This window comes from Capricornis sumatraensis, chromosome 4 (genome assembly GCF_032405125.1).
Source record: "Capricornis sumatraensis isolate serow.1 chromosome 4, serow.2, whole genome shotgun sequence".
Taxonomy (NCBI): domain Eukaryota; kingdom Metazoa; phylum Chordata; class Mammalia; order Artiodactyla; family Bovidae; genus Capricornis; species Capricornis sumatraensis.
This window is the reverse complement of record NC_091072.1, coordinates 29,606,600-29,620,839: the sequence shown is the minus strand read 5'-3', so window position 1 is coordinate 29,620,839 and position 14,240 is coordinate 29,606,600. Positions and strand designations below refer to the sequence as shown.

The following is a 14,240-nucleotide window of genomic DNA, read 5'->3' as shown; positions in this document are numbered from 1 at the left end:
TTATTTACATGTCTTGGATGGAACCAGTTGATACAGTTTACTTGGAGTTCCTGGGGGGAAAAAAAGGAGAATTTTTGAAAAGATGGAACTGCTAAGTGTACTATGGAAAAATAATAATTAACAAAATTTCCTGCTTGCTACCAAAGTTGCTTTAGCCATATACAATATATAGAAGTAGTATAAATAACATCTCATCAAAGGACCAAAATCTCTTAAGTAATTCAACTGTGTAATGAATTGGATACAAATCTTACAAAAATAATGTTTGCCTTATTACTGTCCTCTGGCTAATGCCTGATAAACAAAAGAAATCTTAAACACATTTCTATGAATCCACCAAGATACACATACCTTTCAAACCAAGGGCTAAAGGCCTATTCCCAGGACTAGAGGTGTCTTCATAAATATCATAGATGTCAAAATGGAATTTATCTTTCCTTGAAACGTGACCCATTTTTGAGAGGTCAATATGGTGACTGCAGATTTTTTCACTTAGATTTGAATATTCTCTTTGAAGATTCCGCATCTCAAATTCCAAGGTGTCCCTTTCATTCTCTATACTTCTTACATAGTTTTCTAGGAGTATTTTGTCTTCCTCAAGTCTACTGATGCTATTTTCAAATTTTATACTTTCTTGACTATTTTTTTTTAGTTCTTCTTTTAGAAGCTGATTATCGGTCTTAATTTCCATTACCATTTTTGATAACAGTTCACATTCATTGCCCATTTCTGACAAACTATTCTTATAAATACTTGCTTCTGACTTTGCATTTTTTATCTCTTGCAGAAAATTCTCTTCTGCGGTAGACTGGTATGTTTGAATATCCTCAATTTCTCTTGCCATCATCTCTCTCGCAGCAGTAGATTCTTGTAAGGTGGTTTCAAGATGAAGCTTTTCATTCTTAACTGTTTCTACTATTTGAAGAAGTGTCTCTTGTTCGATTTTTGCCAGTCTTTCTTTCTCTTTCAGCTGTGCTGTCTCTAGGCGGGTTTCTTTCAGTTCATTTTCCAGTGCACCTTTTTCCTTTAGAAGCTGATGTGTTTTTTTCTCTAACATTTCTTTTTCCTCTTGTATCAATAGAATATTTGTTTTCATTGATTCCATTTCTATGCTCAATCGTTTGTTTTCATTATTGACAATGGCCATATCACTTTGAGTTTTGTGTTCCTTGCTTTTCAGTTGATCTAATGCTTCTATTATTTGTTGATTCTCCAAAGAAAGTTGACTGTTTTTTTCCTCGAGGGTTTTGTTTTGTCCTTGGAGAACATTATAGTTGCTAACTGTTTTTTTCAATTCTTTAAGACATTCTTTGCCATCTTCTTCTGTTTTAGTTAACTTAGACTGGAGAGTATTCTTTTCTTCAACCAATGTCTTAAGTTGCTTTTCATACATTTCAATTTTCTGTATCAGAGATTGTGTGGTAAAGACAAGAGGTTTAATTTTTGTTTTAAGGGTTAGGTTTTCATTCTCTAGTTTCATTACTTTTTTCTGTATTTGCATAGATCCTTTCAAATAATTCTGTAAGTACTGAATTTTTGCTACACATTGCTCAGTAACAGAATTGACTTTGGATGTTTTCTCATTTTCAAATATTGTTGATCCTTGTTTTACTGTAAATGGTTGTTTTTCTTTGTCTTTCATTTCATATTTTGTTGGGTCAAAGAATGCCAATGTATGTCTCGGGACTCTGGAATGGAGTTTTAAATCTCCAATATTCTTGTCGGTGATAGGAATTTCTTTATTGTTTTTCTCATTCCTTTTTCCCCTGTGTGTTTCGCTCCGAGATAATTTTTTACATTTCCTACAAAAATTCACATGGAATTTTGACACTGTTTCCCTAAGTGGGAGCAATTTGTTTACTAATGCCTCTAATTCCAAAATTCTCTTTGATTTTATGTCTTCACTTAAGTTACTTTCAATATTTTCTTCCTTAATGAAATTGTTTTTTTCCTTGTGAACCGGGGGCAGGTCATAATTCGCATGCCTTGGAACAGCTTTTAAAGTCTGCAGTTCATTTGTAAGTGCCAGTTCCCTATTATGTGACTTTTGAAGCTCTTCCTTCATTTGTTTGATGGAATGGCAAATATCATCTAAATTTTCACAAAATCCATTCTTGACAAAAGGCATTGTCATTCTGGACTTATCCAGAATTAATGTCTCAGCTTGAGACATCCCATTTTGAGGTGCATTAGGTAGAAACTTATAAAAGTTATTATAATTCTTCAACCTGTCAGAATTTTCTGAAGCTGAATTATCTGTTGAAGTTCTCAGAGTTAATATGTCCTTGAAATGTATCTGGCATGGAACATCTATACTTTGAGGAAGACTGTCAATACTGTCACTACTGAATTTTTCTTCTGCTGAATGAAGAGTCCTGGAATCCTCAAAATGATGAATTTTCTCCATAGAAAGGGTTTCTTCTTGATTCTCTACAGGCTAGTAAAAATAAAAATCACACTGTAAATGTACTATCATTTGCTACATGACCAACAAATTAAGACAATATTTGGGGAGGATATATTTTTACAACCAGAATGAACATTTTATCCATTTCTTCAGCAGAGAAGCCTAACAAGTATGATTCATTTTCTGCAGGAAAATCTACCTTTATTTTGAGGTCTGTAACTCTGGTCTTCACAGGTTGCTTAGAAATTATACTTACTTTCTCAAGTAGTGAGATAGCAGGGTCAGCCCCTCAACTTCAGAAATAGAAATCTAGCATTTCTCAAGAGACCATCATACATTGATGGGGAAGAGAGCAGCCATAGTTTGAAGGGAAGTTTAAAGAAAATGAAAATTTTCATTCCTTCTGTATGTCAACCTTAGCTTGTCTTCCTAGTTTCAAGTGTATCTAGGGCTGTGACTGTTCTGGAAATGTGAGTTCTAATAAGTGGAGACACAGTGACTCTGGTTTGGAGCTGTTCTAGAGAATTCACTCTAGGTCTAAGTCAATCCTACAAGTAGGAGAACTCATAAGTGGACAGAAAGGCCATAAAAGCTGCCTTGCATTTCCGTTTACTTGGGACTCTTTAGAAATCTGGACTAAGTCAAATGCCCCTCATTTGCTCTTCTAAGAGAAACAAGAAAACTGTAGAAGTATGGAGGAGGTAAACATACATCTTTCAGGGTTTTCAGGACAGGAGTTTCCTTATTTTCACCTCTGACAATCCAATCATCCTGTGAAGAAGGGGAGAACGTAAAGATGAAGATCAAAGGTTGTAACATTTCTGAAGTACCGAAATGTAGAAATGATTTTATATTGAAGAACATACCAAAGCCGTTTCACTGTGTGTGCTGAATACTAGATTTTTTTCTGGGTTAAATTGTGGGTTTTCTACTTCAGTAATACTTTTGTTCAATATTTCACTGATTTCAGACTGTACCTTTAAAAGACAAGAATATCAGACCTTATAAACTTATGAATGCACAAGAATAATAGATATTATAATTAAAAGATATCTTTAAATTTCCTATACATAAAAATTATTGGCCATGATATAAAATATAAATAAGTTAAACTTATTATAATCTCTATCACTGAAGGAATCTTTAAGAAAAGTATGCCTTTACTATGTGATTATAAAATCAGAAAGACTTAACTGAGGAAAGTAAAATCTTCTGAATTAAAATAACTTTAGATGTTTGCTTTTTATGTTGTTGAATAAATCAGAGATCCTTGATCTCTGTCATCAGAGTGGAATCTGTTGTGTCAGCCTCAGGAGGATTTTATCTTCTCTTCCCGTTTCCCTGCACTTGCTTCTAGTACAGGAATATCAGGATGAAGTTTATAGAGGGTTTACAGCCCTCTAGTTGTAAGTTTTGTGTTTTGTATCCCCAGTATCCACACCCTGTCCTCTTAACACTACCCCTTGTTTCTTCTGGATAAAGTCCCTGTGCCTTTGGCAATGGTAGAGAGCCCACCTCCAGCTCCAAGGGGTGAGCATGTGACCAGTTAGAGCGTTGCCTCCCTCCGAACAGGGACTGCTTTCAAGAATACATGTGGGGCCATCAGAATCAGGACAAAGTGCTAAGAGAGAAAAGCACAGTCTCTTCTCTAACTAGAGTCTGGAAAGATAAAGGCCAGAACTTTTAGCAACCCTTTTGTTACCACCTAGAGTCTGAGAATCCGATACTGTCAAAAGCAGAACCATGATAAGGAGGGAGGCTGGTTCTCAGATGATATAGTCCTGGTCATATGGATAAAGATGTCCCCAAGTGCGCTATGCGGAGAAGAAGGCAATGGCACCCCACTCCAGTACTCTTGCCTGGAAAATCCCATAGACAGAGGAGCCTGGTAGGCTGAGGTCCATGGGGTCACAAAGAGTTGGACACGACTGAGCGACTTCACTTTCACTTTTCACTTTCATGCATTGGAGGAGGAAATGGCAACCCACTCCAGTGTTCTTGCCTGGAGAATCCCAGGGACGGGGGAGCCTGGTGGGCTGCCGTCTATGGGGTCGCACAGAGTCGGACACGACTTAAGCGACTTGGCAGCACCAGCAGCAAGTGCACTATCCCTGGGGTTTTCATTACCAGAGCTAACAAAGTGCACTTTCCCCTTACTTTGAGTTAGACTTTGTATCAATTATGACAAGAGTCCCTATTTGTAGACTGTATATAGGTAGCAGTTTAAACATACTTTTTTTTTTTAAAAATACAGATATAACAGAATGTAGTTTCCTCCAAATTTGGGATCTAGAATAGATTGCAGCTCTATTTTATCACATTTAGTTTCAAGTAATCAAGTGGTTAGGGGTCGTCAGCTTAGACATGTATGATGGTGTCCTCAGTTTGGATATTTTCTATGTAAATTAAAAGAAACATACCATGCTAACATTTTGCAGAGTCTGTATTCGGAGAGCCTGAAACGATTCCAGTTGTTGCTGAAGGGCCTATAATAAAGTTATACAGGGATGCAATTGAACATCTGTAGGTGAACATACACTTTGTTATGGGATTCCCTAGTGGCCCAGATGGTAAAGAATCTGCCTGCAATGCAGGAGACCTGGGTCAGGAAGATCCCCTGGAGAAGGGCATGACAACCCACTCCGGTATTCTTGCCTGGAGAATCCCATGGACAGAAGAGCCTGTCAAGCTACAGTCCATAGGGCCGCACAGAGTCAGACATGACTGAAACGACTTAGCACACATGAATGCACGCTTTGTTAGTATTTAAAAAAGATATCCCTCAAAGTTGCCTGTTACCGGGATCATATGGAGAGTCAGGTGACTGGGTTACATTCTTAATCATTCTTGCTCACTCTCAAGTTTTCTGAGGAAGAAACGACTTTACATAGGTTTTCTGAGAAAATGAAATATACTCACTTTCAATGCTGATTGTGGCTGGATTTGATTTTCTGATTCTGACACACAGCCGTGTTCTAAAAAATAAAATTGAAAAATGATGTGATTTAATTCTTGTTATTTTTAAACAATGTTAATGGAAAGCAATCTTTTAGCTTTTTGGATGGTGAGGCAAAGAGATAATGAGACGACTGATATTCACATTAGGAAAAACCCAGTGCTACCTGTATAACAAATTAAGAAATAATTTTCATCTGACTTAAAATACTCCACCTACTTGAGGTTGTAACAGTGGTTTTACTTTTATAATAAATCATTAACTTGTAACACCAAACTTAGACTACTCTGAAACTTAGATACCTTTGTTTGTTTCAGGGATATAAACTGTATATTTTTTGGTATAAAAATGAACAGTTCTCATATGATGGGAGACCCTTGGCAAAGTACTATGTAGGTCTCAGTGTCTATGAAACAGCCATGTGATGTTTTTCTTCCTTAATCTGGAAAACAGTTTGGATTAATAGAACATAGGTCTTGTCATGTTCTTAAGCAAAGTGCTATAAAGATCCATGTGTTCCTTCCTAAAAAGCAGATCATAGATCTGCCGGAGACACTATATAATGTTTTTAAATTTCATGACATATGCAAAAATTTTATTTAAAAAATTTTAGAAACGTGTCCTGAATGAAATGAAAGTTACATTAGAATGTTCCCCCTAGGCTGGCAATTTCTGATGTTTAAGAGGTTTCTAAAGAGTTCAGCATAGCTCCTTTGGAATGGAAGTCTGCCAGATGTTATAGAAACTGATTGCAAAGCCTCTTCCCTCCCATCCCGTCCCAATCTGGCCCTTATCACTGAGAGAGCAGCTTTGGTTCACAACCTGGAGTCATTTGGCCAACTGAAGAATCCCACCTTCATCACAGGGCAGGGATGGACAATGAGTCATCTGGTTACTGCTCAGCTTTGCATCTTACTGGGAATAAAATGGTAGTCAGAAATGTTCATCTCAGAGAGGAAAAAAGGCACTCAAGTTAAGGTCTGGACCAGTCCTGTAAGGCATCCCAAAGTTTTTCAAACTCTAAAATAACCACTACAATATTGTAAAGTAATTAGCCTCCAATTAAAATAAATAAATAAAATTTTAAAATAAATAAATTAAATAACCTCTTCTGATGAACTCAAATATTAATAGATCAAAATGCAAATGAAAAAAGAATATATCACCTGCTGCTGCTAAGTCGCTTCAGTCATGTCCGACTCTGTACGACCCCATAGACGGCAGCCCACTAGGCTCCTCTGTCCCTGGGATTCTCCAGGCAAGAATACTGGAGTGGGTTGCCATTTCCTTCTCCAATGCATGAAAGTGAAAAGGGAAAGTGAAGTCACTCAGTCGTGCCCGACTCTTAGGGACCCCATGGACGGCAGCCTACCAGGCTCCTCTGTCCATGGGATTTTCCAGGCAAGAGTACTGGAGTGGGTTGCCATTGCCTTCTCCGAATATATCACCTAGAATCTCACCATCCAGAATAAAAGATGCTTGCTCCTTGGAAGGAAAGCTATGACATACCTAAACAGCGTATTAAAGCAGAGGCATCACTTTGCTGACAAAGGTCCGTATAGTCAAGCCTATGTATGGTTTTCCCAGTAGTCATGTACGAGTGAAAGAGTTGGACCATAAAGAGGACTGAGCACTAAAAAACTGATGCTTTCAAATGGTGGTGCTGGAGAAGACTTTTGAGAGTCCCTTGGACAGCAAGGAGCTCAAACCAGTCCATCCTAAAGGAAATCAACCCTGAATATTCATTGGAAGGACCGATGCTAAAGCTGAAGCTCCAATACTTTGGCCATGTGATGCAAAGAGCTGACTCATTGGAAAAGATCCTGATGCTGGGAAAGAATGATGGCAGGAAGAGAAGGGGGTGACAGAGGATGAGATGGTTAGATAGCATCACTGACTCAATGGACATGAGTTTGAGCAAACTCCAGGAGGCAGTGAAGGACAGGGAAGCCTGGTGTTCTGCAGTCCATGCGGTCACAAAGAGTCAGACATGACTTAGCGACTGATAAACAACAACAACAACAACAAAACTTTAGGTACCTACCCTTTAGTCAGCTGTCTAGATACATATGTGGAAGAAAACAAATGATTTTCAATCAATGAGATCATATTATGCATTCTACTTTTAAATAGTAATATTAGACTTTATTTGATAAAATAAAACTGCAGATAGTCAAATTTATTGCTAGTATTCAGATTTTTACTCACTACGTGAGAGATTATTTCTTATGAGAGCCCTCTCATAAAATATTGGAAATGGGTCATGAAATAGATTAAGAGATTGGAAATTTTATGTTTTACATGGGGCTTCCCTGATGGCTCAGCAGGTAAAGAAGCCGCCTGCAAATAACATATGTGAATATTCAGTGTGATTCACTCCATCCGTGCCAAAAAAGGGGGTAAATGATGAGAAAATTGGCCTCGTCCTTCCTCCTCAGTTGTCATGATGTTTGATAGTGATATTTTCATGTTTCATGATGTTCACACTTTGTTCTGTAACTATAATTCTCACAAAACTATTTAAACCCGAAGATAAGATATTATTGCTGTAAATATTCCCAGGCTTTAGCTTTATTCTTAATGAATTTCCTATTCACAATTTTATCTCTTCCTGCACCCGCAGCAACAGTCTCCCTTTTCTGCACAGATTTCCTTTGTCTTGTTAGGACTTGCAAGCTTACGGCTGAATATAAGGACTCCTTTTGCTAAGATGGAGTAAGAAATGTGGGGCAAAAAGAAATCCAAAGACTTGGTTAAGAGATAAAGTGAATGAAGATCTTAAGGAAAGAGCATGGGCTTTCTAGACGGCTTCTACATGGACCTCCCTCCGTCTCATTCTCCTGTGGAAGGTGGAGGTTTGTGGCACTGGATATATATATAGGCAGCATTTTCTGGCTTTACTGTGGCAGTGGATAAGGTGCCTGGGTGGGGACAGGCATTTGGGGGAAGAGATATGAAGGTCCAAGAAATTTTTTAACTTGAGAGAGTCTAATCTACTTGCTTGCTATGGAAACCATGTAGTGGAAATGGAGAAGAAGAATAATTCTGGAGAATGAGGCCAAAGTTAAGAACTACAGAATTCCGGGAGAGATAATGATCTGGAGGAAATGGCCTGTGATGGAGCAGGGACAGTCCTTCCATGGAAGTGGGGGCGGCAGAGAATGTGGGACACAGCCAGGTAGCTTAGCAGAATTTAAGGTTGAGGGTCAGGGTGTTTGGGTCTGACTGCTTCTAATTTTTTAATACAGTATGAGATCATGTTGCCCATTGAGAGGTAGTGGTGAGAGGTGCTGGAGATTTCATGAAACAAGAAAAGTGAAATAGTTATCTTGGAGGGGGCTTGATAAAGTGTTTTCTGGGGAAATAAAGTAACTTTTCCAAATGGCATTGAGATCCACAGTATGACTCAGAAGTGAGTGTTTTTGTCCAGCAAAGTTCCGATGATTCAGTGAAGATACAGGCTAGGCAGACAGAGTCATTTATTTTAAAAAGCTATCAAAAGAACTTTTTATTTTTCTTATGAGTTTCAGAGACACTGGCTGCTCCTTACTCCCAACAGGAAGATGATTTTAAAATTCATCAATACTTAAAGAACCACATAGGATTTTGTGATTCTAGAATTGGAGAGAAGTTATGAATGAAGCACAGGAGAGGGAACAGAATCACACATCACAGTTTATTAAGTCCTTGCTAAATGTACAATATTGGGAAATATTTAGACTAAGTAGAGGATGTGGTGCCAGTCCTGAAGAGGCCTAATCTCTATTCAGATTGAAAGAAATATTATTCAGATTAGATTCAACTTAAATTCTCTAGCTGTTTCATATTAAAATGTCGGAATTTAAAAACAAGATGGTTTGCAACAGGATGCCTTTTGAGATAATTTAGGTAAAGATATGGGGAATTTATTCTAAAGTCTAAAGGAGCTTATGTCATAGTAGACATATTTTTGTTGTTTAGTCGCTAAGTTATGTCTGACCCCTTGGACTATAGCCCACCAGATTTGCCTATAGGACTTCACAGGTGAGAAACTGCAGTGGGTTGCTGTTTCTTTCTCCAGCGCATCTTTCCCACCAAGGAATCAAACCCAAGTCTCCTGCATTGGCAGGTGGATTCTTTACCACTGAGCCACCAGGGCAGCCCATTCAATGTATAGAGAAAGTTTTAAGGACATAGCTGTAGCTAACGGAGCAGGGAGAACAATTGAATTTTTTAAATGCGATGTGGTAATAATTCTATATATGATGTTAGATACTCTGTGATTGAAGCTTTTTAATTCTCAGGTTCAAACACTGATTTTTGGTGTGGCAATTCCCGTTCACTCCTAGAAGGAATTGTTTTCTGAAGCCTTGTGAGCTGCTCCATCCAAACCTTCATTCATTCATGCAACAAATGTTTTTGAACACCTTGTATCTATCAAGTACTGTCCAAGGTGCTGGCGATCTTACAGTTGAACAAAACATGCAACATCTCTGCCCATGTGAAGTTCCCCTTCTAGTGAGGGGCACAGAGGATAGAGTGTGTAGGACGGGAGTAACTCCTTTGGGGGAAATGTAGGGCACAGGGGAGGGTATGTCCCTGCACAAGGCACTGTCCCGGGAGCTCTGCAGCCAGTCTGCCTGGGCTGGAAGCCTGACTTCGCCAGACGCTTGCTGTGAGGGATACTGTCTAGTTTCTAGGCGAAGCCTTACACAGTGCATGACATACAGTAAGTACTCAAGAAAACGTTACTAATATTACTGCAGCAGCAAGGATGTTATCAATATGATGATGGTTTAATAAGTTTAAAATTTCTAATTGAGATGGAGAGCAGGGATGATTGCTCCAGCTCGCCACTGCTTCCTGGTTTGCTCAGATCAAGCCCCTCTCATCGTACATGGAACTGCAAAGCCCAGTTTCCTCTCTGAACCCTCCTGCCATCCTCCCCCTCCTCGCTCATTCTGCCCCCGTCACTAGCTATTCCTCAAACATACCAGGCCTCCTCCCACCTCAGGGCCCCTGAAGCTGCTCTCCTCTCTTTCCGGAATGTTCTTTCCCCAGAAATCTGCACTGACAACTCCTTGAGCTCCTTCAGGCCTTTGCCCAGATGTCATCTACTAATGAAGTCTCCTCCCATCCTGTTTGAAATAAAATTGCTCACTCCCCACCCACCTCTGACATTCCATATACTCCACTACTTCATATATTAACTGCTTAAAATCAGAGACCTGAGAACTATTGCAGAGCATTGTAATTCGGTGTTATTTATGCAAATCACATTAATGTTCTGTTGGTCAGTACCCAAAGAACAGATCTCGGGGTGATGATGAAATGTAGCTAAGAGAACAGAAAGAGGGTGGGGCACAGGGTCACACGTCCGAGTTTCGTCTTTAGCTGTAGGCAGAAGATCCCTGCCATCCTTCATCACGCCTGACTTGGAATATCTCTCACTGATTGAGCTCCTGCCCTTATACCCACCATGCTCTAGCGAGAAAGGCCGGCTCTCTCAGCCAAGCCTATGTGCTATTTTGTATGTAACGTCACTTTCTGTGAATGCTGGCATTTTCCCCCAGAGCCTTACATCTCGCTCACGTTGGAGAACACAGTCTTACCAAATTCAAGGCCCTCAGTCTCTTCTGACCTTAAACGCGCTCCCTGCGGTATGGAACTGTCTAAACCATCTGTGAGGACTTCTCCCTGGGTCAGGACTTCGGGAACCACCCCCACCCACCCACACATTGCACAGGGGTGCCTGCCTGGCCTCCTCCCAGAAGATGGGCGGTGCTCAGAAGAGCGGAGAAGGGGCAGGTCAGCCCACTGTCCCCCGTGGGGGCCACTGAGGTATGGCTTATCCTGGTGGTCACGGGCATCCCGCTGTCTTTGTCTGCAGGGGTGTGGCTGTGCCAGCCCTGTTTTCAGAGCCCTTAACAAAGCCTTTGTGAAGGTCCCTGGTTTCTGAAGGTGGACAAACCTGTCCTGACCTCAGATTTCCGGTTACTTCTCCCAGCCCTTCTGCGTGGAGATGGCCCACGTGTCCTGTGTGGCTTAGGGACAACTGTAGATCCGAACGTGGCCCATTAGTTTAGAGACGGCCTCCCGCCCCCAGCACTCTGCACCTCTCCTGACATCTCTCATGAACACCAGGCCCCTCTGAGAGCCCTGGAGCCTCCTGCAGCCTCTCTGGAGGAAGCCAGACTCCAACTTCAGTGTGCTTAATCCCCCCCCCAACCCTGGCACATCTTATTCATGGTTTATATGGAGCTTGAAAATTGCATCTCTTTAATTATTTCAAATACCCTCCCTAGACACCCTTCCAGTAGTCCACAGATATTTACTATAAAAGCAGTTCTTTTGGAAAGAATTGCTATCTTTTTAGTGATTGTCCAGAAAAAGCAGCAATTTCTTATTTGATATTCAGAGAAGCAGTATAGTGTAGCAGGTATGTTAAGGCCTGGACATTTGCAGCTACCCTGCTGAATGCTGGCTCTATCACTTGCTGTGTGACTTTGGGGAGTTAGTTAAACTCTCTGTGCCTCAGTTTCCTCACCTGTAATATGAGAACAGTCGTACCTACTTCATAAGGTTGTTGTGAAGATTAAGTTGATCCATTTAAGTGCTCAGGACCGCACGTGGCCCAAAGGAAATGTTCTGTGTTAGTTACTGTTAGTACCAGCCGAACAGTTACCGGAAGTACACCAGCTGGGCCAGGGGATTTAGGCGGCGTACTGGTTGCTACGTCATTTATTGTAGTTTTGCTACAGTAAAAAGGCAGAAGCATCACTGTGGGCTGAGCTTGGCCGGTTTTTTTTTTTGTTTTTTTTTTTTACCTGTTTCACTGCTACCATTTTCCTTTACTCCCTCAGAAGAATTTAGGATCTTGGATGCTGAAAGGAGGACGCAGTCAACCTCATCCTCTTCCTCAGGACGCTTTTCTGTAATAAAACAGCACTGGGTTTCAGCCTTTTGGCTTTGCCGGGAAGAGGGAAACGAGGCCTGGGGAGGAGGGTGACGAGGCCTGGGGATGCGGGGCGCGGGCGCGCTGAGCGGCCACCGGAGGGCGCGCTGGGCCGGAGGCTGGGCGGGCGCCGGGATGCCTTCCTCCTGGCCGGCGGAGGTGCGCGGCTGGTCCTGCAGATCCGCAACCCCAGACCGGACTCGCTCTGGGAGTAAAGGGGCCGGGGTCGGGGAGGCGGAGCTTTCCAGTACCCGTCCACCTCCCAGGGCGCCCCCTCAAAGGCCAGTTCCACCCCAGCCTGGCTCTTACCCGGGCTCATTTCTGCTACTCAAGGCCTCTTCCCAACTGCCTTCCCTCCTCCCAGGCATTCTGCTCGGTTGCTGCTAGCCCCAGGCATCTCGTTGCTTGGCAACGGGTTGGCGGGGACCGCGCGAGGGGCAGTAGGGGCGCGCGCAGCTGTGGAGGTGGGAAGGAGAAAGATGCGCGCTGGGGTCTGGGGTCCCGGGTCCCAAACGCCCGCCCCGCCCGAGCGGCACCTGCAACGGTCGCGTGTTGGGAAGGTCCCACTTTCGCTGCTGCTGCTAAGTCGCTTCAGTCGTGTCCGACTCTGCGACCCCATAGACGGCAGCCCACCAGGCTCCTCTGTTCCTGGGATTCTCCAGGCAAGAATACTGGAGTGGGTTACCATATCCTTCTCCACTGCATGCATGCATGCTAAGTCGCTTCAGTCGTGTCCGACTCTGTGCGACCCCATGGACAGCAGTCCACCAGGCTCCTCTGTCCAGGGGATACTCGAGGCAAGAATACTGGAGTGGTTTGCCATTTCCTTCTTCACCAACCTTCGCTGTGCCCCCCAAATCCAGTGACAAACTCATTAGGGCGCCCCCCTCCCTGGCCCCCGCGTCTCCCCGGCTCATCCAGAAATTGATCAGACTCTGACTTAACGCAGCACCTGTTGAGCCGAAGTTGTGTGGACAGAGCGAGGTGTTTGGAGAGACACAGACACCTAGGAACTCCCCTCCTGTTCTGATCTCTCTGATTGCCATTTCATTGTTTTATTCTCTTCGGTTCCTCTTGTTTCAACCCATCTGTCAGGTCAGTTTCAGCGACTTGAGATTCAAGCTATCCTAGACAGGGACATCTATTTGCTGCGGTTAAAAGAAGACCCCTATTTCCAGTAATGAACTTACAATAGCAGTGTATTGAAACGTCCACATTAGAGCTGTCGCAGAGGCTCCAGTCTTCATTTGTAGAGCATGCTGCTTTCCTGTGCAGCTGGGTAAACCACTTGTAAAAGACGGATGTTGCCTTGGAAGCAGGGGCTTGTTCAAGTAAAGACGGGTTGACCCTGGCCACAGTCAATCCCCTTGCCCATCAGAAAATGGAGCTCTTTAAGTGAAACTATTAAATGAGTATATGTTATTATTTTGTGATAACAGCCATTATAGATGGAATATAAAATAATTGAAAGTTCAGATTTTAAGTCACAGTAAGGAATTTCAAGTCATGATGGAATAATTTATTATGTAATAATTATGTGCCTCGATTTCATGGAAATGAAGTTCTTTATCATAGTTTCATTGTTTACTAGCTGTAAATTTCTTGTTTCCTAGCCTATAGAAATGGCCTCTGGAAGATTTGGCCATCGTTTTTGTGGTGTTGTAGACAGTTTTGGCAAACTGTAATTTTGAGAACTTAGGTTCTCCACTGATGATTGATGGTGACAAAGTTAACTTTTTCTGAAGAGCTGCAAACATTTTCATCAATGTATCTGTCAAATTACTCTTCTGAATAAACTTCAGTATTTTGAAGGGAGAATGTAGACAAAAGAGCATTACATTTTAGGAAGTTAATCACTATACTAATGAAATTTCCATAACAAATAAGAAATTACTATAAAATAGTTTATTTTATGCAACATTATATATTAATATCTAATAACA

At 41.6% G+C, this 14,240-nt stretch overlaps 1 protein-coding gene across 1 annotated transcript; it reads right to left on the bottom strand.

Annotated features, from left to right (window-relative positions):
* Positions 1-12,616, bottom strand: CCDC110 (coiled-coil domain containing 110). The gene is made up of 7 exons (XM_068971381.1): positions 12,607-12,616; positions 12,170-12,274; positions 5,327-5,382; positions 4,828-4,893; positions 3,274-3,384; positions 352-2,437; positions 1-50 (listed from the first exon to the last, which is right to left on the bottom strand). Exons 1-7 carry the CDS (start codon positions 12,614-12,616, stop codon positions 1-3), a joined length of 2,484 nt encoding a protein of 827 aa, XP_068827482.1.
* Positions 12,617-14,240: the final 1,624 nt, after the last annotated feature.

Excerpts from the sequence above, each read along its gene's own strand:
- CCDC110 (XM_068971381.1), bottom strand. Across the intron at positions 3,385-4,827 it reads CTCTGCAAAATGTTAGCATG|GTACAGTCTGAAATCAGTGA; the intron begins GTATGTTTCTTT and ends TGTCTTTTAAAG. Across the intron at positions 51-351 it reads TTTAGCCCTTGGTTTGAAAG|GAACTCCAAGTAAACTGTAT; the intron begins GTATGTGTATCT and ends TTTTCCCCCCAG.